The following is a 26,230-nucleotide window of genomic DNA, read 5'->3' on the forward strand; positions in this document are numbered from 1 at the left end:
GTTGCCGACCCCTGCACTAAAGCTTCCATCAGGCTGAGCCAGCTTGGCAAAAGCTGCCCTAGAGAGAGGGTGTTTCAGAGGCCATTCACAACACAAATGAATGAATAATCTAGGTAAAGCAGGAGTCAGAAGCTGCAAAGGGTTGGGCAAGCAACTTTCATTCATAAGGAGGGATATTTGAGCAGCTCTGCCAGAGAGAGGGAGCCATGAATTCTGCAAAGTTGTACAGAGGAATATGAAACTTTTATTGAAACAACAATCCCTGTGTGGTCTCCCTGGACCCCCGGGGAAATACATAGAGCATCTCAGTGCCAGCCAGATACAGAAGAACCACAATATTCTTCATTTGACTGAGACAAGGGAGAAAATGTCTTCCGAAGGCAGCTTCCCTCTAGCAAAGACCACTGTGGGAGCACAACATCACAGGGCAGGCTTTGACTTTTGGTCTCTGCAATGCTGCAGATCAATCAGCAAAACAAACTGGAAATATAAGACCCCCCCCCCAAAATCAATTTTGACCCTATACAGCAGTTTCAGCCAAGCTGGTGCCCTTCAGATATTGTGGACCACAACTCCCCGTTAGCCCCAGTGATGCCTCAGTCCCACCGTACGATTTGTTGCATGTTCTCATTGTTACAAAGGAACCGTCATCTCCCACACCCAACCCCTCTTTGCCTTACAAACACCCTTGGGTCTCCCGTCAATGCAATTCTGGATTTGGGAAGGCAACTTTCAACAGCAAATAGGGATGTTAGTCCCTGCCCTCCGCCTCCCAATTGAATCCAAACACCAATTTCCATCCGATTAGTAGCCATTGCAAGGACCTTCAGTCAATTCCACAGGTTAAAAGCGACACAGAAGGAGCTCAAGGCCTGCACTCTTACAGTGCGCAGGTGCACAAGCACAGCTGATGATGGTCACACCCCTTAAGAGCTCAGGAGAGAGCACAGGATAAAGACTTCGGTGTGACTTCTCCTGTCAAGGAGTTCTCTTGTGAGACACCAAAAGAGGACATTCATGCCTTGAGCCCAGGCCAGATCTCTTTGGGGGGGGGGGTTGGGAGAGAGAGGGTGGGGAGGGAGAAAGATAGAGAAAGAGCCGTGAGTCTGTGCGGGACAAAGGTGTCCAGTGCTCAGTTCCTCAGTGGTCCTTTACGTGATGTCCTTCTGCCTGGGGGGGCGATGGATATTCCTCACCACGCACTTCACCATCCATTCGATCCCTTCGTTCACCCCTTTCCTGAGGACACACAAAAAAAGAAAAGGCCACCACTTATCACCCCCATCTTTGCAGTGTTCCTTCTGACTTCAGAAATCCTTCCCATTACTCTCTAGGGCAGTGAGGCCAAACCTTTTGACGCTACCACCCCCTTGGTTCCATAAACTCATCCCCCACCCCACCCTATTAAAAAGCATTATTCAGAATAGCAGTTTGCATGACCCACTAAGGAAGATGACAACACTTAAAATTCAATACAGTAACAACTCATTGCACATTTATTCAAAATCCAATTAAAATTAGTTTTATTCATTTAACAAAACCGGTAAACTTGATACCAGCTTTTCAAAGTCTGGTTGTCATTTACACTTCCAGCACTCCCCTAGAGAAACACGCCCCCAGGTACCTCCCAATTTGGGAATCATGGGTCTAGGGTCTCCCCATAACCCCTTCCCTTTCCCATCTCCTGCTGTCTACATCTATGCTGCAGAAGGGTGCATTTTGAGAGCAAACACACTATATTAATAATAATAATAATAATAATAATAATAATAATAATAATAATAGGATAACATGACACAGGGGCTCTTGATGCTCTAGGTCATGCAACTTAAAAGGTTGCATATCACAGGCTGGGTCATTTTTACAGTGGTGCCCCGCAAGACGAATGCCTCGCAAGACGGAAAACCCGCTAGACGAAAGGGTTTTCCGTTTTGGAGGTGCTTCGCAAAACGAATTTCCTATGGGCTTGCTTCGCAAGACGAAAATGTCTTGCGAGTTCCTGCGGGTTTTCCCCCCCTTCCCCCCCTTTTCCTAAGCCGCTAAGCCGCTTATCAGCTGATCCGCTAAGCCGCTTATTAGCTGATCCGCTAAGCCGCTTATCAGCTGATCCGCTAAGCCGCTAATAGCGCTAATCCGCTAATCCGCTAATGGGCTTGCTTCGCAAGATGAAAAAACCGCAAGATGAAGAGACTCGCGGAACGGATTCTTTTCCTCTTGCGAGGCACCACTGTATTCGAGGTCACCTTGCTGGGTAGCCACAGGTGGCCAGGAAGTCAGTGCAGGTGAGGGCAGGAATAGGTGAGGGAAGCCCAGGTTTCTCTCTTCCTTCACTGCCAGCCCTCTAGGTTTCCATTGTGAGCCCTGGAGGAAGGGAGGTTTCATATTCCGCAACTAGGACAGAAACACAGCAGGCTGGCGGTGAAGGAGATGGAACCTGTCAGGGGACTGGCATCGGAACAGGGAAGGGAGGCAGCGGGATACAGAGAGCCTCCGACGCTTCTGAGGAGCAGCTCATCGTCCAGCGGTGAGGAAAGCCACACCTCCAGTGGAGGGAAGGGGCCAGCCAAGCGAGGAGAGGGCTCAAAGATGCTGCTGAGAGTCCAAGGCCTCTCCTAGCCCGGCTAGCCAGGAGGCACACAAGCCATTTCCCAGCCTGCGCAAAGGGGTGAAACGGAAGGAGGGGAGGCAGACACTTGGGGTGTCTAAGTTCTTATGCTGGGCGAGGGGGGAACCGGAAGGGGCCACTCCCAGATTCTGCAAGTGACTAAGATGGACATGAACTTTGTGGTTCTGCACTGTGAATAAAGGTAAAGGTACCCCTGCCCGTTTGGGCCAGTCTTGCCAGACTCTAGGGTTGTGCGCTCATCTCTCTCTATAGGCCGGGAACCAGCGCTGTCCGCACACACTTCCGGGTCACGTGGCCAGCATGACAAGCTGCATCTGGCGAGCCAGCGCAGCACACGGAACGCCGTTTACCTTCCCGCTGGTGAGCGGTACCTATTTATCTACTTGCACCCAGCGGTGCTTTCGAACTGCTAGGTTGGCAGGCGCTGGGACCGAACGACGGGAGCGCACCCCGCCGCGGGGATTTGAACCACCAACCATGTGATCGGCAAGTCCTAGGCACTGAGGTTTTACCCACAGCGCCTTTCGGAGTCCTGCCTGCTTACTCACGAGCAACCACCAACAGCATCTGACAAAACCCTTTGTCCCTTTGCCAAAGGCACCCCGGTGGTGCGTCAGTGCTGGCTTCCCCTTCTCTGCAGCATGCACACAAATGCAGGCTAGTCGGTATTTCTGTGGGCTTCCCACTTTTGTCAGCTTGTTCATAAGCCTGGTTTAATCACTCCTTTGTTCTTTGCCAGGGTTTGCCTCCCGACTGTTGTTGTAGCTCAGCACTGCCACTCCTTGCCAGCTCACACAGGTCGCTCAGCGATCTTAAGGGCCAGCTAGCGGATTTAGTGGCTGAGATCAGATGCAGCGTCAACCGCTATGCCTCATCAGCCTCAAGGAGGCAGCCTCCCATGTAAGCCACCTCTTTTGGTGCGGTCAGAAGGCAATCTGGCAACAGGCCTCCCCCTCAACCTCAAGGGTACACGGTGCAACTGCAGGCCAGGGCAGGTATTTCCTCTCTATACCGTGACAGAGTGGAAGGATTCTGCCTTCATACTCCTCCAGCCTATGACAGCATCCACATGCACCCTCTTTTGTTGCTGCTTTGCACCAGAGCACTGATGAGCTGTCCTTGTCCACTTACCCTGTCAGAGCAGAGCAGGCTTGGGTCAGGCAGTCTCTCTTCCCGATTTTGTTGATGCAGTCGCTAAAAGCCGTTTTGATGTCAGGGATGGACAGGCAGCTCTGCAGGAGTAAACGAGGGAGTAACTGTCAGAGGCTTGTCCTTTTACAAAGCACCTCCTTCGCTCACCTACAGCGAGTCTCCCTGGACTTGGAAGCCAGGGCAAGATATATTGGATCAGCTTATGCGCTGAGCCAAACTCTAAGGACCTGAAAATCATCTAGGCCAGACTCACTGCCAGACACAAGCCGCAGAGAGAATTGTGCAACTCTACTTTACTCAGAAGCCTAGCCAAAACGTGAGTCCCTTTTAGTCATTAAGCCTATTCTCTGAAGAGACAAGGACATCTGTAAACAAATGCACATGTGGCGTCAGAGCGCCATGCAACCGGGAACTCTGCTTTTTCATGTTTCCTAATAGCCTAGAACCCTGTCAGTGCACATTGCAAATGTGTGCGCCAACTTTTAATGCACCTTTTATTTAGGCAAATAAGACGGGGGAAATGAAACAATGTCAGCTGACTTTAACAATAAAAATGTTCCACTGACCCCGAGTTCAATGTATAGTTTAAGAGACACAGTCCATATGTTCAAACAAGTATCCAAATGAAACTGATGATTTTAAGCTATATGTGCAAATGCCAAGTTAAGTTTTCAAAATGCTGCGCAGACGTTACTTCTGCCATCCTTACAGCAATTCTCATAGTGTTTTATTTGGGCAGGCTCTTGATGGCTGTAGTTAAGTTGTCAGAGATACTACAGGTATCAGTGTCAAACTTTATTTTGGTCATAGACCAGCACAAGATAAAACATGCGGATAAACGGAAGACATAAGACTCAAAACAGTTAAGGGATAAAAACTAGTAATTAAAAGTATCATGTTTTCTTTTGTTTACTTTAAAAAAAAGTTTCTGAATTGTTCCATCCCACACTTAAACTGCAGCTGCTGGGAGACAAACAGGGATTTACGATTAAGTGGTAAATCAAACATATAGTACCAGGGTTGAGAAATAGATAAGGAAATACGAGTAAGATGTTTTAAAAGAAACTTCCTCAGCTGTTGTCAGATTGCTGGGATTATAAAGAGGAGGAATCATCCACATCTGCGCAAAGTTGCGTTACTGCCTGGCCATTTAAGTTAAGCCATTTGTGTTTAAGTTCAATGTCATCATTGAGGAAAATTCCAGAGTTCCAAAACAGCAGGAAGAGGTCCATGAAGCAATAATTACTGAGAGGGATTTGTACCGAAGGATCTCCAGCAAAGGGACGCAGGTGGCGCTGTGGGTTAAAGCTTCAGCGCCTAGGACTTGCCGATCAAAAGGTCGGCGGTTCGAATCCCTGCGGCGGGGTGCGCTCCCGCTGCTCGGTCCCAGTGCCTGCCAACCTAGCAGTTCGAAAGCACCTCCGGGTGCAAGTAGATAAATAGGGACCGCTTACCAGCGGGAAGGTAAACGGCGTTTCCGTGTGCGGCTCTGGCTCACCAGAGCAGCGATGTCACGCTGGCCACGTGACCCGGAAGTGTCTCCAGACAGCGCTGGCCCCTGGCCTCTTAAGTGAGATGGGCGCACAACCCCAGAGTCTGTCAAGCCTGGCCCGTACGGGCAGGGGTACCTTTACCTTTTATCTCCAGCAAACTGCCTTAGGACAGAGATGGCTAAGTCCCCTGGGTATTCAATTAGGACAACGAAGATAGCAGGCGTCATGCATTCATGGAAGAAAGCAGTGTTTGGAAGAGGCTCAGGAACCAAGACAAAAACCCAGCAGAAGGGTTTTTGGTGAGATACTTCCCTGAGATTTTGATTGCTCATGGAAAATGCAAAGCACTTTTGCCATTCCTTTATATACACTCTCGGTCTAGCCTAAGCCATCTCACTGCAACTTGGTGAGGCAGCTTGGGTGGAGAGGGCCCAGAGCTGGGGTTTAGAGCAGGGGCAAACGAGACCCCTTCTTCAGTGCAGCACAAACAGCCATCGCTGCAAATGGGAAAGGCAAATGTCATGTGCCCAGAGCTAGTAATAAATGTTGAACTAAATGCTATAATTAACAAAACAGTGTAATGCACCAAGATCAGCTAGGAGCCAATCCATTTATTGTGGCATAAACTGCTATGGGCTACAGTACAGCTTTGCTCATGCTGCCTCTGGATACACAGAATTAGTTAATTAACTGCATTTTTGCCCCACCTGCATACTTCTCTCCCCCTCCATTTTATCCTCAGCGCAACCCCGTAAGGTAGCTCAGGCTGAAATACATTGGCTGGCCACTCAGTGAGCTTCATGGTTGAGTGGGGATTTGAATCCTAGTCTCCCAGGTCCTAGTCCCACACTCTAACCACTACATAACGCTGCCATCACGAGCAGCAGCCACTGGTGTGCTTCTCTTTCTCCACGAATCTATCCAATTCCTTTTTAAAGCCTTCCAAGGCCACGGCCATTGCCAGATTTTATGGAACAATGTTGTTTTCCATTAAAAAGGTGCGGAGATGGTGGAGTCAGACAGATCTTCCGAAGTCTGGGGGGCACCTCCCTGGCAGAGTACTCAACCAGCAGTGCATCCAGTAACTGCAGAATACAGGGCAGGACCTCCATGTGAACAGGTTCATGCAGGCTAAGGCAATCCTGTAGGTATATGGATACTAAACAGCTTGGCTTTTTTAAAAAAAGTCAGAGCCAGAACTCTGAATGCCAAAGGAGACCGGATAGGCTCCTGCGTCCGTCTCTTAAGCCTGTGTGTGGTCTTGCAGATATCATCTTTGTAGTGTTTGTGTGCTGGGGGGGTTGACACAGAATGCTTGGAACTCAAGTCTAAAGCATTCCTTCCTGTAAAAGCGTCCAGGTCATCTAAGGACAAAGGGATGGGAACCGGCCCCACTTAGCTAATGGAGCAGCATGACGTTATAACAATAAGTACACAAGAGCACAAAGGTGTCCCTGTAAAAGAACCAGCATGCTGCATATTAGATATTGCACAATCCTTAGGAAACCTTTCCCTGGCAGATCCATTAACACAGCTGTGTGCCTGAGGATTTCTGGACTCAACAGCACTAAGGGGAGTGGTGGAGTCTCCTTCTTTGGAGGTCTTTAAGCAGAGGCTTGACAACCATATGTCAGGAGTGCTCTGATGGTGTTTCCTGCTTGGCAGGGGGTTGGACTCGATGGCCCTTGTGGTCTCTTCCAACTCTATGATTCTATGATTCTATTCTATGAAATCTCTTAAGCTCAGAAAAGAGAAGCTGCTGAATTGCAACTTATTACCAAACTTAAAACCATGGAGAGACGTGGTCTGAACAAAGACATTGGATTCTTATCTCATTATACATGACAAAGCCATTTTTCACCTTCTCACCCCTTGCTTTTTCCTGTAAGACCTATTGCAGTCGTTAAGAGTCGTCAACAGGCTCATCACAGCTATCTGCCAATCACCCAATCCCACCACCCTTCTGAGTAATACCCCTCCCCACCTTCTCACTATATAGAAGGGTCTGGTGACTTCTGTTTCAGTGTATCTGAAGAAGTGTGCATGCACACGAAAGCTCATACCAAGAACTAACTTAGTTGGTCTTTAAGGTGCTACTGGAAGGAATTTTTTTATTTTGTTTTGGCTCGGAAAATTGTTTGTCCATCTGTTCTCTATACATTCAGACAACTCTTCATATATTGTCAGCAAACTTTGCACGATATGGACCCTGAGATCGAGGAGCGGGTCTGGGTCTCTGTTTTGCTCCGATGAGACACCATTTTGAACCAAGATAGAAGGCGGAACCTTCCAAAGGAGATTAGCACATCATTTACAGCATCCTTAACTGCCTGGAGGAATTGTCTTCAGGGGAGGTCCTGGCACACCCCAAAGCAACTGTTACAGAGGAGTAGGCTGGTCAATTGTTATGGACTGGCTGGACGAAGGGGAGTGGTGGGAGGCAGCAGCTGGGGAAGCCCCAATGGAAGAAGGCTCAGAGCCAGGGGGTTGGTGGTGGTGGGATGACATACATTGTGGGCTCAAAGGCAGAAGAGGGAGCAGACTGGGAGGAGGAAGTGTCGGAAGCTGAAAAGGTAATAGGGTTTAGGGAACAGGAGGTGGCTGTGCCAGAGGGTAGTCTCTAGACCAGCGATTCTCAACCTGTGGGTCCCCAGATGTTGTTGGACTACAACTCCCATCATCCCTGAGCTCTGGCCTTGCTAGCTAGGGGTGATGGGAGTTGTAGTTCAACAACATCTGGGGACCCACAGGCTGAGAAAGGCTGCTCTAGACCAGCATTTCCCAACCTTGGGCCTCCAGCTGTTTTTGGACTACAACTCCCATAATCCTCAGCTAGCAAGACCAGTGGTCAGGGATGATGGGAATTGTAGTTTGAAAACAGCCGGAGGCCCAAGCTTGGGAAACACTGCTCTAGACCATGGGTAGGCAAACTAAGGCCTTGGGGCCGGATCTGGCCCAATCGTCTTTTAAATCCAGCCCGCGGATGGTCCGAGAATCAGCGTGTTTTTGCATGAGTAGAATGTGTCCTTTTATTCAAAATGCATCTCTGGGTTATTTGTGGGGTCTGCTTGGTGTTTTTACATGAGCAGAATGTGTGCTTTTATTCAAAATGAATCTCTGGGTTATTTGTGGGGCATAGGAATTCATTCATTTTTTTTCCTCTCCAAAATATAGTCCGGCCCCCCCACAAGGTCTGAGGGACAGTGGAGTGGCCCCCTGCTGAAAAGGTTTGCTGACCCCTGGTCTAGACCCAAAGGCAGGAGAGGAGGAAGGCCAGGAGATAGAGATGAGATATGATGCTGAAGAATCCAGGGAATCTCCCCCTCCTGCTGCGGCCAGCTCCTCTCCCCCCCCCCCCCCCCCGGTCTCCCAGAACAAGTAGAGGAATGAAGAGGGCAGAGCAATGAGGGACTAGATGAAGGAGCGGAGATTGCTAGGGAAGGACCTGGGATGGGGAGGAGTCTTAGGGAGCAGTGGGAAGACACAGGCCTTCAGTCCTCACAACTGCCTCATTTGGGGAAGACCTACTGGGAAGGGTTGCTGTGCTCACCAGGCCTGCGCTCTTTTGTTTCCTGGAATAAAGATTTAACTTCACTGACATCGGGCGCTTTTATTGTTTTATTGCTGACCCACGCCTCACTCCAGCTCCTGACATCAAAAGACACTGAGACGGAGCAGGGGGTCTGGGGCCCTAGGAACAGAGGGAGCTGCCTTTTGCAGAGGCAGACTATGGGCTCATCTAGCCCCATCATAGCTACACTGAAAAGGGATCTAGAGAGAGCCTCTCTCATCCCTGCCAGGTTATGCCCCGGATTTGAACCGGGGACATTTTGTATGTGATTTTTTTCTATGTAATAATAATAAAAAATGTCTATATTTTAATTGGACTTATGTTTGTGATCATGGTATCTCCCCTGCCAGGTAAGTAAGTGGACTTATGTTTAATTGTTTTTTAATTATTGCCTTTTCGTAAGTTTTTAGCTATGTCTATCTTAGCTGTAAGTTGCCTTGAATCTTGTTGGGGAAAAGGCAGGATGGTGAGGATGATGATGCAACACAGATGCTGCACCACTAAGCTATGGCTTTCAGTGGCCCTGGCACCCCCCCCCACCTCCTTTGCAAGACAAGAGAGGTGGAGCCTCAGCAAACTCCCAAGTAATGGCAAGTCGAAGGTTGTCAGCTATAAATGGATAGGGATGGAGTGGCCTGGGAGTCACGAGGGAATGAGAAATTGGGCATCTGACCAGTAAAAAACAATCTGCTCAACTGAAAAGTCAAATACCGGTCAAGTATTTTTAATTTGACGCATTCAGCAGGTTTGATGCCTGAGCTAATTAATCATTATTGTGAAATGGGGAAATTGTGATGAATAACATTAGGCAACTGTGTTATATGCTGGATGCTGAAGTCATTAATACTTGCATTAATTAATTAACATTAATAGCTTGCATTAATACTAGGTCTCAAGATGGAGAGAACATGCAGTCTAATCGAAATAGTCACTGAATGCTGTTGATACCTGGCTAAACCAAGGATCCTGAGATGAATGAATGGCTGACACCAATTTTTGAAGACCACCCTTCAAAGATCTGCACGGTTTGCCAACTCATTACGGAGGCCAGTTCAATGTTTTCTCTATATGGCCCTAAACGACTTGGGACCGAATTATCTGAAGGGAGGATGCTGTCCTGCTCACAATTTGAGATCTGCCAGGGAGGTCCTTATGGCCTTGTGATTTATGGATAATGCTGAATACAGAACCCCATGTTGGTGCTAGAATAAGCTATTGCTGAAGCTTCCTGCCCAGGTCTTCTGAAGATCAGTTTGCTTTCAAAAGTTAAGTTTGTTAAAGATGGAGAAATGCATGGCTACGCTGTAATCTGACTCTGATCTGGATGTGTTGGATTAATTTTATTAATATGTTTGCTGGGAACCCCCCCCCCCATTAAAATAATAATATAAACCTCAGTTGTTAGCCAGATCTGTCTCCAACCTTAAGTGAAGGACATGGGTTCTCCTTTTGAGGCCAGCAATAGAAGTAAAAAGTAAACATTGCAGCTTTTGTATAAGCAAAGCCAGAGATAAATTTTGGATGATGCTGTGTTTGTAAAATGAGCCAATCAAGGCACTTCCTAGCGGTTGGAAATTAAGTGCCACATCATCCAAGAACAGGGCCGATCTTTTTATTTTTTCTTCTCCCCCCCCCCCCCGGCAAAACACCAATAGGAAGAAGAATTCAGAGGAAGTTGCTCACTATTACTCAGCACTATTTGGTTTGATCCTAATAAAACCAACTTATTGCGTGCCAAAGAATGCTCCAACTACCGCACAATTGCACTCATTTCACACGCTAGCAAGGTTATGCTTAAAATTCTACAAGGCAGGCTTAAGCAGTATGTGGACCGAGAACTCCCAGAAGTGCAAGCTGGATTTCGAAGGGGCAGAGGAACCAGAGACCAAATTGCAAACATGCGCTGGATTATGGAGAAAGCTAGAGAGTTCCAGAAACACATCTACTTCTGCTTCATTGACTATGCAAAAGCCTTTGACTGTGTCGACCACAGCAAACTATGGCAAGTTCTTAAAGAAATGGGAGTGCCTGATCACCTCATCTGTCTCCTGAGAAATCTCTATGTGGGACAAGAAGCTACAGTTAGAACTGGATATGGAACAACTGATTGGTTCAAAATTGGGAAAGGAGTACGGCAAGGCTGCATATTGTCTCCCTGCTTATTTAACTTATATGCAGATGCGAAAGGCAGGGCTGGATGAATCCCAAGCCGGAATTAAGATTGCCGGAAGAAATATCAACAACCTCAGATATGCAGATGACACAACCTTGATGGCAGAAAGTGAGGAGGAATTAAAGAACCTTTTAATGAGGGTGAAAGAGGAGAGCGCAAAATATGGTCTGAAGCTCAACATCAAAAAAACGAAGATCATGGCCACTGGTCCCATCACCTCCTGGCAAATAGAAGGGGAAGAAATGGAGGCAGTGAGAGATTTTACTTTCTTGGGCTCCATGATCACTGCAGATGGTGACAGCAGTCACGAAATTAAAAGACGCCTGCTCCTTGGGAGAAAGGCGATGGCAAACCTAGACAGCGTCTTAAAAAGCAGAGACATCACCTTGCCAACAAAGGTCCGTATAGTTAAAGCCATGGTTTTCCCAGTAGTGATGTATGGAAGTGAGAGCTGGACCATCAAGAAGGCTGATCGCCGAAGAATTGATGCTTTTGAATTATGGTGCTGGAGGAGACTCTTGAGAGTCCCATGGACCGCAAGAAGATCAAACGTATCCATTCTTAAGGAAATCAGCCCTGAGTGCTCACTGGAAGGACAGATCCTGAAGCTGAGGCTTCAATACTTTGGCCACCTCATGAGAAGAGAAGACTCCCTGGAAAAGACCCTGATGTTGGGAAAGATGGAGGGCACAAGGAGAAGGGGACGACAGAGGACGAGATGGTTGGACAGTGTTCTCGAAGCTACAAACATGAGTCTGACCAAACTGCGAGAGGCAGTGGAAGACAGAAGTGCCTGGCGTGCTCTGGTCCATGGGGTCACGAAGAGTCGGACACGACTAAACGACTAAACAACAACAACAACATTGCGCACTGAGAATTTCTTCTAGACAAACACAGTTTATGATTTCGTTTGTTTATTCCTCATTCTTTTGTTGTTTTTGGCTCCCATCCTGGAAAAGCACTGTCAGGGCTACGGTAGATTTTTCTTAATTTCTTTCCAAAACATGAAAACAAATCAGAATTAAAGGAAGACGCCTCTTTAAAAAATACAACTGGCTTTTTTTTTTTTGTTTAAAAAAAGTTGCTTTGTTAAGGATGCAGCAGGTCAATTCTTCAGTTAACATCAACCTCAATATGTAAAACCCCCCCACTATTTCACCCTGTCTTCCTCAGCTTTGCATGCTCTTGGTTTTTTGGACAATTCACTGGAGCTGGTGGGAGTTGTGGTCCAAAACATCAGGACGTCGCGAGGTTGGGGAAGAAAGCCCACCTTAGTTCCTATAGCGAACAAGGTGGGAGTCATGGGCTGCTAACCTTGGTCCCTAGCAAATGTGTTCCTGTGTGTTGATCCCTGCAGCAGAAGCAGCAAGAAAAGGCCTCCTGGGCATGGAGAGCAAGCAGCTAGAATTCTTGCCTTTGCTAGCAATGGGCACCATTGTTATTTTTTAAAGGGACTGCATCCAACCAAGATGTCACATTAGTTCAAGGACTAATAAGCTGCCCTCAGTCTGTTCTGCAGTGTCAGGGAACTGCCATCAGCTCAGAGGCGAGAGGTGGAAGGGCAGTTGTGTTACAGGGAGCCTCCAAAGATCTTGCAAAGCAGTTCTTCCTCTGGTGAGGAGGGAAGCCCCACCTCCAGTGGGGAAGGGGCGCAGGGATCAGAAGATGCTAGGGAGAGCCTCAACACCGAGCCTGAGCAAAGTGGAGGGGAGGCAAGTCCCCCTTTGCCAGCGCCCACGTTGCGCAGTAGGTTTGCGCGCAGAGAGGGGAGGAGAAGGATGGGGGTCACACGACTGTTATGCTGGGGAAGGTATAAGGACCGCCCACTCCCAGATTCTGCTAGCGACTGAGCAGACATGGACTTGCGATGCTCTGCACTTTAAAATAGTTTGTACAGATAATAAAGCCTGGAAAAGACAGGCTGGAATCTTGCCTGTTTGCTCTCAAACAACCACACCAGCATCTGACATAGAGGTTCCCCAACTCTCTCGAGCAGATCCTTTGGGGGGAGGTGGCACAGGTAGAAAACAATCCCATTGCACAGGCAGAAGTCCTCGTGCCAATGGGACGGCTTTGCTAGATGCAAACCAAGGAAAGCTACACAGCGCTGCTCTCAACCTCATGAAGCATCTGACCAGCCAACTGGAATCCTGGAATAATGTATAAAACTTTGGCAGAAGACCTGCTGCAGCCAGGCACTGCTGCTGCGTTTGGACACTAGATGATCTGATGAGAGAGTAGCCGCCGCCGCCGCCCAAAAGGACAGCGGGGGACTGAAACAGTTCCAGCAAACAGAATGGCTAGAGACAAAAGGAGAGTTTCCAAACTGAACCTCCCCGAAGTAAGAGAAACTTTGCCCAAGTGTTTTCAGGTGTAATCAAGCCTGGGTCTACCTGCGCAGCCCAGAATCGTGTTCAATAGATTGCGATGGATCGTTTTTTGTTTCAAATGTTCCTCTAGTGAAAACCAAAATAAGCCTTCTTTCTCCCTGCTTTGTTAAGTTGTTTTTTTTCAGACTAGGCACTCATCGCAGGGGGGCGAGGCACTCTTCACATGGGAGAAATGGCACCTTGTCCACTTCACCACCTCATTTTTGCTCTGGGTATAGAGCAGGCCCCAGCAACGGCAGACTTTTAAGCTTGGAGGGATGCGGTTGAATTTCTTTTAGCCGTGCACCCATGTGCTAAAGCCCACCCTTAGTCCCCCCACCAGGCTTAACAATTTGGCTGGCACCCCACGGGAAACAGAGATCGCTCTAAAGTCCTCTGTGCAAGTCTGTTTGTGGTGTGAGGGCACAAGCTAGTCTGGCACATTCCACATCCCTCGCAGGCACTCGTTGCAACACTTTCGCCAATTCTTTACAGAAGCGTGCGTAACGTAAACCGGAGTGGAACATCTGACGCAAGCACAAAAGAATTCATAAGCACGACCCAGTTCTTCGTTTAATTCTCCTTCCACATTCCAGACTATGCAAAGCACCTTCTTTGGGCAGGACCCACCTAGTACCGCCACTGAGCCAAGCTACAACCTTTAGACAAAAGGCATTTGGAAAGCGGAATGCCAGGAAAAAATGGTGCCAGAAACATAGCGTTTCCTTTGTATGTATGTCAGTAATCACCACCACCCCTCTGAGAGGAAATTCCAAAAAAGGTTTGCTCTGTCTGCCCAAGCTGCTGAGAATCTTTGAGCTACGGTGAATAAGGAGACTGCTGTTCCTTGTTTCGATGATAGATGCATTTCATCCCGGAGATTTCGATGTGCACATTTTTACTTCTGTATGCATAAAGGTTTCTGCAGCGGAACTCTGAAGACCTTTAGTTGCCACATTAAATTGGGTGACGTGTTTATTTGGCGTAAAGCTCTTGTGGACTGCAAACCATCAAGTGAATGAAGTGAGAGTCTTGACTGGATTAGTGTGCGCATCCGCCAGCACAAATTATGTGTGCGTATTCAAGGTGCAGAATTTAACAGTACTGTAGGGTCTATCCCGTTTTCAATTAGTGACTAGCTCCCCCTAGAGGACAGCATGAGGACACTGCAGCTGTTGGGATTAATGAAAGCTACAGTGCCAGTCTTCCCCCAACCCGTGCCTTCCAGATATTGTGAACTACAACTCCCATCAGCCCCAACCAGCACAGCCATGGGGAGGGAAGACCGGCTATATCAGAATTCCTAGTACACTGGATACCACAGCTAGGGCATCAGAGAGTTATGACATATTTTGCCCCTAGCATGCAACGCTTCTTTTCTTGCATATTCGTTCACTACAGCCAAAACTGAAGAAAGATCAGTCTTGGGATAGATTTGAGCTTCAGGGTCAGGAATTAAGAGTGCAGATCCAGAAACACTGGAGGGCAGCAGTTTCTCCCTCCCAGAGACTTTGCTCTGAATGCACCTGCTTTTATGCTCACCGCTGGAGGGCTGGGCTTCCTGTGTTATGGGGCAGTAAACTGATACCTAGGGGACACGGGTGGCGCTGTGGGTTAAATCACAGAGCCTAGGACTTGCCGATCAGAAGGTCGGTGGTTCGAATCCCCACAATGGGATGAGCTCCCATTGTTCAGTCCCTGCTCCTGCCAACCTAGCAGTTCGAAAGCACGTCAAGGTGCAAGTAGATAAATAGATACCACTCTGGCGGGAAGGTAAACGGCGTTTCCATGCGCTGCTCTGGTTCGCCAGAAGCAGCTTAGTCATGCTGGCCACATGACCCGGAAGCTGTACACCGGCTCCCTCGGCCAGTAAAGCGAGATGAGCGCCGCAACCCCAGAGTTGGCCGCAACTGGACCTAATAGTCAAGGGTCCCTTTACCTTTTAAACTGATGCCTATGTCACCAAAAACACACTTGTCAGGCAAACACATACAATCCCAGCACACCAACTCCTTCCCATGGAAGGAGACAGAAAAAGCTGTATTTGGCCCTACTTTCTGGAGTCAATTGGAAGAGCAAGACAGAGCAGGATAGCTCCGCTCCAAGAAAATACACTGTTGTTGCTTTTTGCACCTGAGACCACCTCTCCTGGTTTGAAGTCACCTGACATAAGACCACTACAAACATCCAACAGCCAGTTTATACAAAATGCACAGGGAAGGACAGAAAATTTTCAGGTCGCATTTCCTGGAGGCTACTGAAATGTGTAGCTCACAGCAATTATGTCTGGTAACTAGAAAGTCACAGAAGCAGCCAGAGAGGGACAGCCTGAGATTACCGATTATGTATCAGTGAAAAGACATATGTATCCTGATGGAAAGCGGGACCTAGTTTGTTCCATTTTATAGATTTTTTGCTGCTGAATTCTTATGCCATTCTCTTCCCCCTTATTGCTGCTTTTATATTTTAGCTGTGCTCAGCTTTGCTAGCTACTTTAGAGGGCAACAGAAAAGTAGTCCTGAAATACTAATTAGAAATTTTAAAACACCACTAACTGGGAACGATTTTGAAACAAATGATGATCTCACCTCCACGTCTTGCTTGTTCGCCAGAACCAACAATGGAACACCTTCCAGGACTTCACTAGTTACCATCTTCTCTGTGAGGAAGATGAAAGGGACAAGAGAACTGGGTTATATATCCTTGGCCACAGCTTGTAGTCAAGGAGGACAGCTTAACCACAAGCATACATTTGGATGGAAAGTTAAGCCGAACCTTGGCTTAGCTCAGCGAAGTATGGGAGTAAAAGAAGACCAGGGAGGAATAAAATGACTACAAGTTCCTCTCTGGAACAGGCCATTAACAGAGATCCTGTGTATGTCAAAATGAAAACACTTTTGCACTGAGGACTCAGCGGCAAGAGGGCATTTGTGGGGACTGAAATAGTTAAATCATTTAGTTAAACTGTATTGAAGAGAAACTGCTAGGTGGAAAGAAAACAAGGCCATATTGGAAAGGGTTGAAAGGGAGCAATCAAGCTATGTTAGAGATAAGAAAACATTTGCGGACATCAGAAGATAGGAAAATGCAACAAATCATGCTTTAGAAGCTTCAATGAAAATGGCTGATTGTGTAAAATAGGGTAGCAACAAAGGGAAGTAAATGTGCATATAAAAAGGTACAAGCTGCTAATTGGTTAGCGTTCCTGAAACGATGCTTTAAGACTGTGTTCTTAAAAGACTGGGTTTGATTATTTTACACTGCTATATCTGTACTTGTATTACATTTGAACCCTTCGCAGTGACTTCTGCATTGGGGTTGCCCACCTTGCATGTGCAAACAAATGCTTATTGATTCATTGCCTTGCTATTATTGGCCTCCAGTAAGGGAACCTAGATATTCCCCTACACATTCATATCACACTTTTGATCCAATTGTCCGCAACTGAACTGTAGCCTATGCACAGCCGAGGGGAACATCTGGAGTAAAAAAGTTAAACGAGGGGTTCCAGGAAAACTAGCAACTCTGGGAGTTTGCACGCTGTTTCGGCTCTTTAGGTATCCTGCTGCAGATTCCCCCCCCCCCCCGCTATTTTTCATAAAACTGCTGTTAAACAAGTATTCTGTTTTATCAGAAATGAGTAGATAATAACTAGATAGATAATAACTGAAGTTATTAGACTGTCTTTTTTCACAGGGGGTAAGTTGTGGAATTTTTTGTCGGGTTGACTGCTGCTGAGAAGAAGTCAACGTAGTGCCAAGCAGACTGGTCCATCATCACAAGTATTTCTGCTTGTCTCATGGAACAATCTGCCCTCTCCTTCTCTCACATGCTGCTCTAGGTGTTTTCCCACCCCAAGAGCCAATTCTGGGAAGCATGTGCAAGGGAGAAAGTCCTGTTGCAACACAGAAGTCCTTGTGTGGGGTGGCGGAGCTTGCTAGCTGAATTCCACCCTCTGAATTTTATTTATATTACTGCTTTAGGTTTTCGTATTGTACAAATATTACAGTCTGTGTTTATTTGTAATTTATTATGTGTATTGTAAAGAGCCAGTGACCTTTTGATGAATGGCAATATATACAGATTTCTTAAATAAATAAATGATAGCGTATTATTTGGAAAGCTATGTTGAAAAGGCCAACCATGTAATCAGCTAGCTGCACTGACCTTTAAAATGACGTTGTGCTGCAAGGAGAGGGAGAACACATATCTTTGCTTGGACATCTCTGGAGTTAATTGGGGGCTTCAACTTTTGCTTTGCGGTTGGCGAAGTCACAGGAATACATTCTTCTTGTTTCAAGCAGTTTTAAGCCCCTCCCACCCTACACAGACAAATTCCAGGAAAACTCCCCGCATGCTCACCGAAAGCTCGTTTTGATTCCGAAAGCCTTTCTTCATCGGTGGAGTCGATAATGTAGATGACGCCGTGGGACTCTGCATAATACTAAAAACACAAAATAGGAGCTAAACCAAGTTGTTCTCCTCACCTATTTCATGGGACTGCAGGAACTAAACTAAACCCTAATCCTGTCCAGCTGCTTGCCACTTACAGTTGCCTGCACAATTAACTCCCTGCAAATTAGCAAGCACACAGTCCTTTCAGAACGCTCTGCACTACAAGCAGAAGCCAAAGGTGCGCACTAATGCCCCAGAGACTTATGCCAAAAGCATAGCTGTCAACTTTTCCCTTTTCCTTGCGAGGAATCCTATTCGGAATAAGGGAATATCCCTTAAAAAAATGGAAGCGTTGACAAATGGAAGCTATGCAAAAGAGTGCAACAAAGTATGTAGCTATAAATGGCTCACAGAAAGAAAACTAGCTGCACATAACAAGCAGATGTTAAATTCCCAGGATTAAACAGTCTATCTATACAGTTTGTTAAACAAAAATATAAATACTGTAAGTACATACATACATATATACCAATGAACATCAACAAGATTATTGACTGTTTTCAGAGCAAAAACATAAAGCTCTCCTGGGTCATTAAAACAAAACTATGGGGACAGTAAAACTTTACTTTTATTAGAAAAAAAGCAACACTACATTTTCAATACTTGATAGCCTCGATAAAAGCTATTTATTGTTCTTGCAAAGCTCTTAACTGAACTAGGCTCTGATTCCATGCTACAATTACACAGTTACTTCATTTATATCCAGCCTTTTCCCTTCCTGAACTCAGTGTAGGATATCCTCACAAGTAACTCTGTCAGGTAGATTAGGCTGACAGGTCGTGACTAGCCCTTGGCTAGGTGAAGATAGGCTTCCAGGCTAGGTGAAGATAGGCTTCCAGGCTTCCCCAGTGCTTGTCCAACACCCTAACCACCAGGCAACACTGGAAAAGATGTACTTTTGAAGCTCACATAAATACTATGATGAAAGAGTCCTCAGCTCCCAGATACCCACACTATTATAAAGAAATTAGTGGGATTGCATAGAGAAGACATTTCATTTGCATAGTCTATATCCTTGCATGAGTCTTGTCTGATGGTCCCAATACACTTTGGGTTGAATCCGGACTTTGTGGATCTTCATTCCCCATTAAATCAAGTCAAGTCATGATTAACTTGTCCTATTGGGTTTCGGTGAGGATCAAGTTCAATGAACTTAGCCTGACTCCAACTCCTTGTGTGCTGCTCACACTGACTGGGAAGCGCAATTAACTGGGGAGCTCTCTTGCTACAAATTTCAAAGGGACCATTATTAAGATGGCAAGGCATTTCTGAACACACAGCCGTCATCCCTACCTTATCCCAGAGAGATTGAAGCTCCTCTTGTCCTCCAAGATCCCAGAACATTAGCCTGGCTTTGCCCACATCTATAGTGCCAACTAGAAGACAGACAATAACCCAACATGGGCCTCTTTTCTGTACAAAGGGAAATCCAAAAGTCCCCCAGAGGTGATGTTTGTCAAGAGCCACCACTAGAAAACTACCCAGAATCCTCCACAAGATTCAGAGGCCCCTCGATGGGAGATAGAAGTTTGATTTATTTCCTTAGGAAGAGAGGTTTTGAAAACCACTGCTCCAAAGCCAATGAAAAACACCTGAAACCTGATGCAGGAATAGGGGGCAAGCAATGAGGGAGAGTTGACAGTGCCCACAATGAAAAAAAAATTGTTAAAGTGCAGAGTCATTAATTAAATCGGATAGGCTAGAGAGAAAACTCTGTGAATGGACAGCTGTATTCTTTTCCCCTTGGCAGTCTTAAGAGAAGCACTGTTATCTTCAGAATGCATATATCATGGCCTTTGATACTTCAAGCAACTGCTCAAACTCCCTTTTTAAACTTTTCTAAATAGTTCCCCACCCCGCCAAGGTAAACTCTTATCATCTTAAACCTTATTTTCACTTGACCAAACTAGATTCACTTACTGTTCAAGCCCACAGTAGTTGTGATTTTGGATAAACTCATTCCTTTGTAGTTCCTGTTAAATCTTGTTTTAGTCTGTTCAAGGAAGGTCTGGGAAAAAATGGAAGCAGGGGAGGGAGAAGGAAAACAGGTCGTTAAACTAAGTGCTTTCTGGGACACAGGAAAACTTTATTGTAAAACTGGAATTCCAAGATTTATAGCTCTTCAATCAATCAAATCTAGCTGCTGCTAGCCAACAACAAAAAATTCTGTGACCAAATTAGCAATCTTACATAATCTCCACTGAAATAAGAATTTCCTTTTTATGGAATATTATGGAGTTCAACATTTAAACCGGGAAAAGAGTGACAGGGATCCATAACCGAGAACATGGGGACAGAATAAAGCATTAGTAAGACAGAGGTGTGCAGTCTCACAACCCACCCTAACTATCATTCTACTGCTTCACTGAGCTAAGCCATGGTTTGTCTTACAGTTTGTCTGTAAACCACGAGCCCAGATTCAAATGCCATGCTAACCAGGCCAGAGTTTGGCAGTCCTTAGACACCTTTTTTTTACTCCAACACTGTATGAGCAGAAAGCAAGTTCATGCAATGGATCTTTCATTTCCCCTTATTTCCCCCTGCACCCCCCTAAAAAAAACCCCTCTTCAGTGGGTTAGTGAAACCTACAAAACATCATGGGCCATGTTGGATGGGACTGCAGTGGGTGGAGGGGGGCAATCACCCAAAATCAGGCATAACAGACTCACCCCAAGTTCAAGCAATTTTCCCCTGCCTTCCACTGTAGTCTTATATGAAACAGTACACAGTGTTCAGTAGGTCTTTCTTGCCTTCTGCTCTGGTTTCCTTTGCTACAGGAATTCTGAGCAAACTTTTATCCACCAAAACCTAAGACGATTGAGACCCTTAATTGTATATCTGCTTGCAACAAAAATATTATTATGCAAGAAAATTACTAGAAACTCAAACCAATGAAGATCTGGGGGGGGGGGGGTGGACAGCTGACCTAATGATGCTAATTGTGTGCTGTTTGCCTGAAGGATTTATCCTCCTAAAATTAGAATTCGGGATTAACTCATTTTTACCTAGCACCTTGGAAATTACTACATGATACATGAAACCAGACAAGGTAGCAAGGAAGAGAAGAGGGTTTTCTTTCCTCCTCCACCAAACAAGCATTGGAACACACCGTTTTACCAGCATTGTCCAGTCCGAGGATCAAGATGCAGTATTCATCCCTTCGGAACATATACTTGTAAAGCCCGGATAGCAGTGTATACATCCTGACCCTACAAGCAAAAATATCAAATATTAGATTGCTAGAAATGTGTCCTCCCCCTACAGGCACATTATGTTCCTGACCCATCTCAGGAGGACATGACTTGAGGCCCTATGCATGCCGCCCAAACAACATAAGAACGACTTTTCTGCACCTTGGGGAAACATGTTCACTGATGTGAGCAGGGGCCAATCATGCAGACCGCAGTCAAGTCGGCTGCTACCTGCCTGCTGGAAGGAAGGCAACCAGTCCTGCAGGGAGCACACCAACGTCACTACCCGGCCATTTTAAGCCTCAGCTACAGTAAGCCTCATCTCAGTACATCTCAGTACAACACCAACGTTCTTGTGGTGTAGGTAGGAGGATGTTTCAAAACCACAGTGTTGGCTAGAAAATAAAAACACAATGAAAAAAGAACCAGCTGCAGGTGGTGCAGTTTCCCCATGAACATATATAGCCTATTTGAAAAAGATAACATCAGCCTTCTGAACCAAGGCAGATAAGCCTGCGGTCTCTTTCTTACATGTAACTATGTTTAGCATCTAGTGAAAAGAGTACATGCATTCCTAGATTTGCTTTGCAAGAATTTGTATTTAATTACATACACAGAAGATGAAGAAGAGTTTGGATTTGATATCCCGCTTTATCACGACCCGAAGGAGTCTCAAAGTGGCTAACATTCTCCCTTCCCTTCCTCCCCCACAACAAACACTCTGTGAGGTGAGTGGGGCTGAGAGACTTCAGAGAAGTGTGACCAGCCCAAGGTCACCCAGCAGCTGCATGTGGAGGAGCGGGGAATCGAACCCGGTTCACCAGATTACGAGTCCCCTGTTCTTAACCGCTATACCACAAAGCCATTAAATCATTCATTATTTTAGGTGTGAGATCATTTCATGAATACAAGCACATGATTGAGTAGTCACTGAAGTATCATGTTTTAATTACAGGTGCTGACTACAAACTTGGAACGCACAAGCTGCATTTAAAACATTTCTATAAAGTGCAAGTTGTCCACTTTCTATCACAGCTTTGAAGCACTAGCTTCAAGGTAAAGGTAAAAGGTGAAGGACCCCGGGACTGTTAAGACTAGTCAAATTCGACTATGGGGTGCAGCGCTCATCTCCGCTTTCAGGCCGAGGGAGCCAGTGTTTGTCTGCTGACAGCTTTCCAGTTATGGGGCCAGCATGACTAAACCACTACTGGCAAAACGGGACGCTGTGACGGAACCCAGAGTGCACAGAAATGCTGTGGTAGCCACAGGAAAAAAGAAAGAAATGTCATGCAATAAGTGAGTGAGTGTGCTTGTGAAGTGTCAGAGCAAGCAAGGAGGCAGGTGGCGCTGTGGGTTAAAGCCTCAGCGCCTAGGACTTGCCGATCGAAAGGTCGGCGGTTCGAATCCCTGCGGCGGGGTGCGCTCCCGCTGCTCGGTCCCAGCGCCTGCCAACCTAGCAGTTCGAAAGCACCTCCGGGTGCAAGTAGATAAATAGGGACCGCTTACCAGCGGGAAGGTAAATGGCGTTTCCGTGTGCGGCTCTGGCTCGCCAGAGCAGCGATGTCACGCTGGCCACGTGACCCGGAAGTGTCTCCGGACAGCGCTGGCCCCTGGCCTCTTGAGTGAGATGGGCGCACCAACCCCAGAGTCTGTCAAGACTGGCCCGTACGGGCAGGAGTACCTTTACCTTTACCTAACTTCTGCTGAATTATTTGCAAGGCTGTTCTCTCATTTACATCACAATTGATCGTCCCCTGAGGAAGAGTGACCGCAATGCATTAAAGCACTGATAACTTATAGTCATCATGATAATACAATCCCTGAACAGAATTTTGTTTTTGGAGGTACAGCAGCTGAGCCACACTGCAGGAAACATGAAGTGAAACAGGGGATCCTAAGGAGACTGTTGCCTAAACGGGAGGTTACCAGAGCCCTTGCAACTGATGCTAAGCTATCTCCATCCGGGTTAAGGTCCCAGGTGGAACTAATATTTAGTGAGGTGGGACAAAGGGCTCTGCACAGCAGAGAAAGCTTCCCCGGTCCATTAAAAAGGGCTGAATTTTCAATTATGTAAATAATTTGTCAGTTAATTTAAATGATTTATTATAGACAACGCTAGGTGGAGCCCTAAACGGCCTCGGTCCAGTATACCTGAAGGAGCGTCTCCTCCCCCATCGTTCTGCCCGGACACTGAGGTCCAGCACCGAGGGTCTTCTGGAGGTTCCCTCACTGCGAGAGGCCAAGTTACAGGGAACCAGGCAGAGGACCTTCTCAGTAGTGGCGCCCGCCCTGTGGAACGCCCTCCCACCAGATGTCAAAGCGATAAACAACTACCTGATATTCAGAAGACATCTGAAGGCAGCCCTGTTCAGGGAAGTTTTTAATATGTGACATTTTAGTGTATTTTTCATCTTTGTTGGAAGCCGCCCAGAGTGGCTGGGGATACCCAGCCAGATGGGCGTGGTACAAATAATAAATTATTATTATTATTATTATTATTATTATTATTATTATTTCTCCCTCTAGGTCCAAGACATATTGAAGCTTCCTACCCCTTGTCAGTTCCTCTAAGCTCAACCAGAACTTAACTTGATGCAGGACTCAGACCCAGTGTTTGTTTTCCAGCACCACAAGATGAACTGAATTCTGCATGACCATCTACCCTCCCCTTTCCTCCTTATCAGCCCAGCAATACATTTTAAGACTGTAAGCTCCTTGGGGCAGGACCTCTTTCTCTCATATCCACTTTTTATAACAGACGCTCTGTGATCTTTGGATGAATGGTGACAAATATATTCAATAAAAATCATGGCATTGTAACAAATATGTGAAGCAAACAAAGTGGGGAATGGAGGAATTTACATTACACTTTTTACATGCTTGTACTTGTGTGATATACATAAAGTTGTTGACCCAGTGTGCAGTGGTCATGGAAACGGCAAATTCCATGCTAAGAACTGAAAATAAGACTGCCAATATCATAATGCTGTTATAAAAATTTATAGTGCAGACTTAATTGAAGTACTGTGTACAGCTTTGGCCCCCTAAGCTCAGAAAGGCTATTGTAAGGTTGGAAAAGAACCAGAAAAGGGCTGCCAAAATGATCAAGGGGATGGAGCAACTAACCTATGAAGAAACGTTTCAGACTTTTCAGCTTAGAAAGGTGAGCAAGAGGCAACAGGATAGACGTTTATAAAACTATGCATGGCATGGACACAGCAGACAGAGGAAAAAAGGGTTTTCTCCCTCTCTGACACTCGGAACTCGGAGGCATCCAGGGAAGCAAAGTGTGGGAAGGTTGAGGACAGAATTTTAAAAGCACTTCACTAAAGTTAAACTTAGTGATGTATGGAAGTGAGAGCTGGTCCATAAAGAAGGCCGATGGCCGAAGAATTGATGCTTTTGAATTCTGGTGCTGGAGGAGACTCTTGAGAGTCCCATGGACTGCAAGAAGATCAAACCTCTCCATTCTGAAGGAAATCAGCCCTGAGTGCTCACTAGAAGGACAGATCCTGAAGCTGAGGCTCCAATCCTTTGGCCACCTCATGAGAAGAGAAGACTGCCTGGAAAAGACCCTGATGTTGGGAAAGATGGAGGGCACAAGGAGAAGGGGACGGAAGAGGACGAGATGGCTGGACAGTGTTCTCAGAGCTACCAGCATGAGTTTGACCAAACTGGGGGAGGCAGTGGAAGACAGGAGGGCCTGGCGTGCTCTGGTCCATGGGGTCACGAAGAGGCGGACACCACTAAACAACAAAAAAGTTAAACTGTGGAACCCACTGCCAAAGGGGGCAGGGCTGGCCACCAAACTGGACGCCTTTTAAAGAGGATTAGATAAATCCATGGAGGTGGGGGTTGTTGAAGGCTGCTAGCCATAATGCTCTCTGCCTCCATGCTTCTGAGTACCAGTTGGTGGAAACCACAGGAGGGCGGCTCCTGGGCTCGGATCCTGCTTGCTGGTTCCCCATAATGGGCATCTGGCCGGCCCATAGCTGTCAACCTTCCCTTCTTTTGCGGGAAATTCCCTTATTCCAGCGCCGTTTCCCGCTGCTATCCCGGATAGTTAGATATCCCGTAGGCTGTCCCCAGGACAGGTGAGGCTGCTGATCCCTTATCTTTGAGGCTCCCCAGGACAGGTGAGGCTGCTGATCCCTTATTTTCGAGGCTCCCCAGGACAGGTGAGGCTGCTGATCCCTTATTTTCGAGGCTCCCCAGGACAGGTGAGGCTGCTGATCCCTTATTTTCGAGGCTCCCCAGGACAGGTGAGGCTGCTGATCCCTTATCTTCGAGGCTCCCCAGGACAGGTGAGGCTGCTGATCCCTTATCTTTGAGGCTCCCCAGGACAGGTGAGGCTGCTGATCTCTTATTTTCGAGGCTCCCCAGGACAGGTGAGGCTGCTGATCCCTTATTTTCGAGGCTCCCCAGGACAGGTGAGGCTGCTGATCCCTTATCTTCGAGGCTCCCCAGGACAGGTGAGGCTGCTGATCCCTTATTTTCAAGGCTCCCCAGGACAGGTGAGGCTGCTGATCCCTTATTTTAGAGGCTCCCCAGGACAGGTGAGGCTGCTGATCCCTTATTTTCAAGGCTCCCCAGGACAGGTGAGGCTGCTGATCCCTTATTTTCGAGGCTCCCCAGGACAGGTGAGGCTGCTGATCCCTTATCTTCGAGGCTCCCCAGGACAGTGAGGCTACTGATTCCTTATCTTCGAGGCTGCTGATCCCTTATTTTCAAATCTGAAAGTTGACAGCTATGGGTCGACCACCGTGAGAACAGGAGGCTGGAACGAGAGACGGGCCACTGGCCTCATCCTGCCGAGCTCTTCTTATACGTCGACAAGGAGGGGCCTCTGAGCATGTGCGAAGCGTTTCCCTCTTGAATGAACCCGAGCATGCGCAGAAGGCGCTTCCCCGTGCCTCCCTTTGAGGAGCCCCGGCACCTCTTTCCACCCGCTGCCGCCGAAGAGTAACGGTCGACGGGGCAGGGGCGGGGCAAGCTCACCTGCCCAGGTGAGTCGCCGGAAGACCGCACGACTTACCTGAACTACCTCAGCTAAGCCGCCTTCAACGGCTGCTGCTCGCCTTCTTCTCCTCTTCCTCCTCCTCCTCCTCCTGCTGCTGTGGTAAAGGCCGCCCCGCGCAGGGCACCCTGGGAAACGCAGTCCTCCTCTCCCCCGCGCCACGCGGCGGCTTCCGAGGTCGTC

The 26,230-nt window shown here is 47.1% G+C and overlaps 1 protein-coding gene across 2 annotated transcripts; it reads right to left on the reverse strand.

Moving 5' to 3' along the window:
* Nucleotides 1–221: 221 nt before the first annotated feature.
* Nucleotides 222–26,219, reverse strand: ARFRP1 (ARF related protein 1). Of its 2 annotated transcripts, none has more exons than XM_079980038.1 (8): nt 26,066–26,219; nt 20,949–21,048; nt 19,760–19,847; nt 19,133–19,215; nt 17,747–17,828; nt 15,973–16,043; nt 3,758–3,858; nt 222–1,239 (listed from the first exon to the last, which is right to left on the reverse strand). In XM_079980038.1, exons 2-8 carry the CDS (start codon nt 21,039–21,041, stop codon nt 1,152–1,154), a joined length of 606 nt encoding a protein of 201 aa, XP_079836164.1. In that variant the 5' UTR covers nt 21,042–21,048; nt 26,066–26,219; the 3' UTR covers nt 222–1,151. The 2 variants fall into 2 exon arrangements, with proteins under 2 accessions (XP_079836164.1, XP_079836165.1); XM_079980039.1 differs by lacking the exon at nt 26,066–26,219 and adding an exon at nt 25,793–25,863.
* Between the last annotated feature and the right edge of the window lie 11 nt (nt 26,220–26,230).

This window comes from Podarcis cretensis (genome assembly GCF_951804945.1).
Source record: "Podarcis cretensis genome assembly, chromosome: 6".
Classification (NCBI taxonomy): domain Eukaryota; kingdom Metazoa; phylum Chordata; class Lepidosauria; order Squamata; family Lacertidae; genus Podarcis; species Podarcis cretensis.

Excerpts from the sequence above, each read along its gene's own strand:
- ARFRP1 (XM_079980038.1), bottom strand. The coding sequence starts at position 21,041 with ATGTATACACTGCTATCCGGGCTTTACAAGTATATGTTCCGAAGGGAT. Across the intron at positions 17,829-19,132 it reads TTCAATCTCTCTGGGATAAG|TATTATGCAGAGTCCCACGG; the intron begins GTAGGGATGACG and ends TTGTGTTTTTAG. Across the intron at positions 3,859-15,972 it reads CGAACAAGCAAGACGTGGAG|AGCTGCCTGTCCATCCCTGA; the intron begins GTGAGATCATCA and ends TTACTCCTGCAG.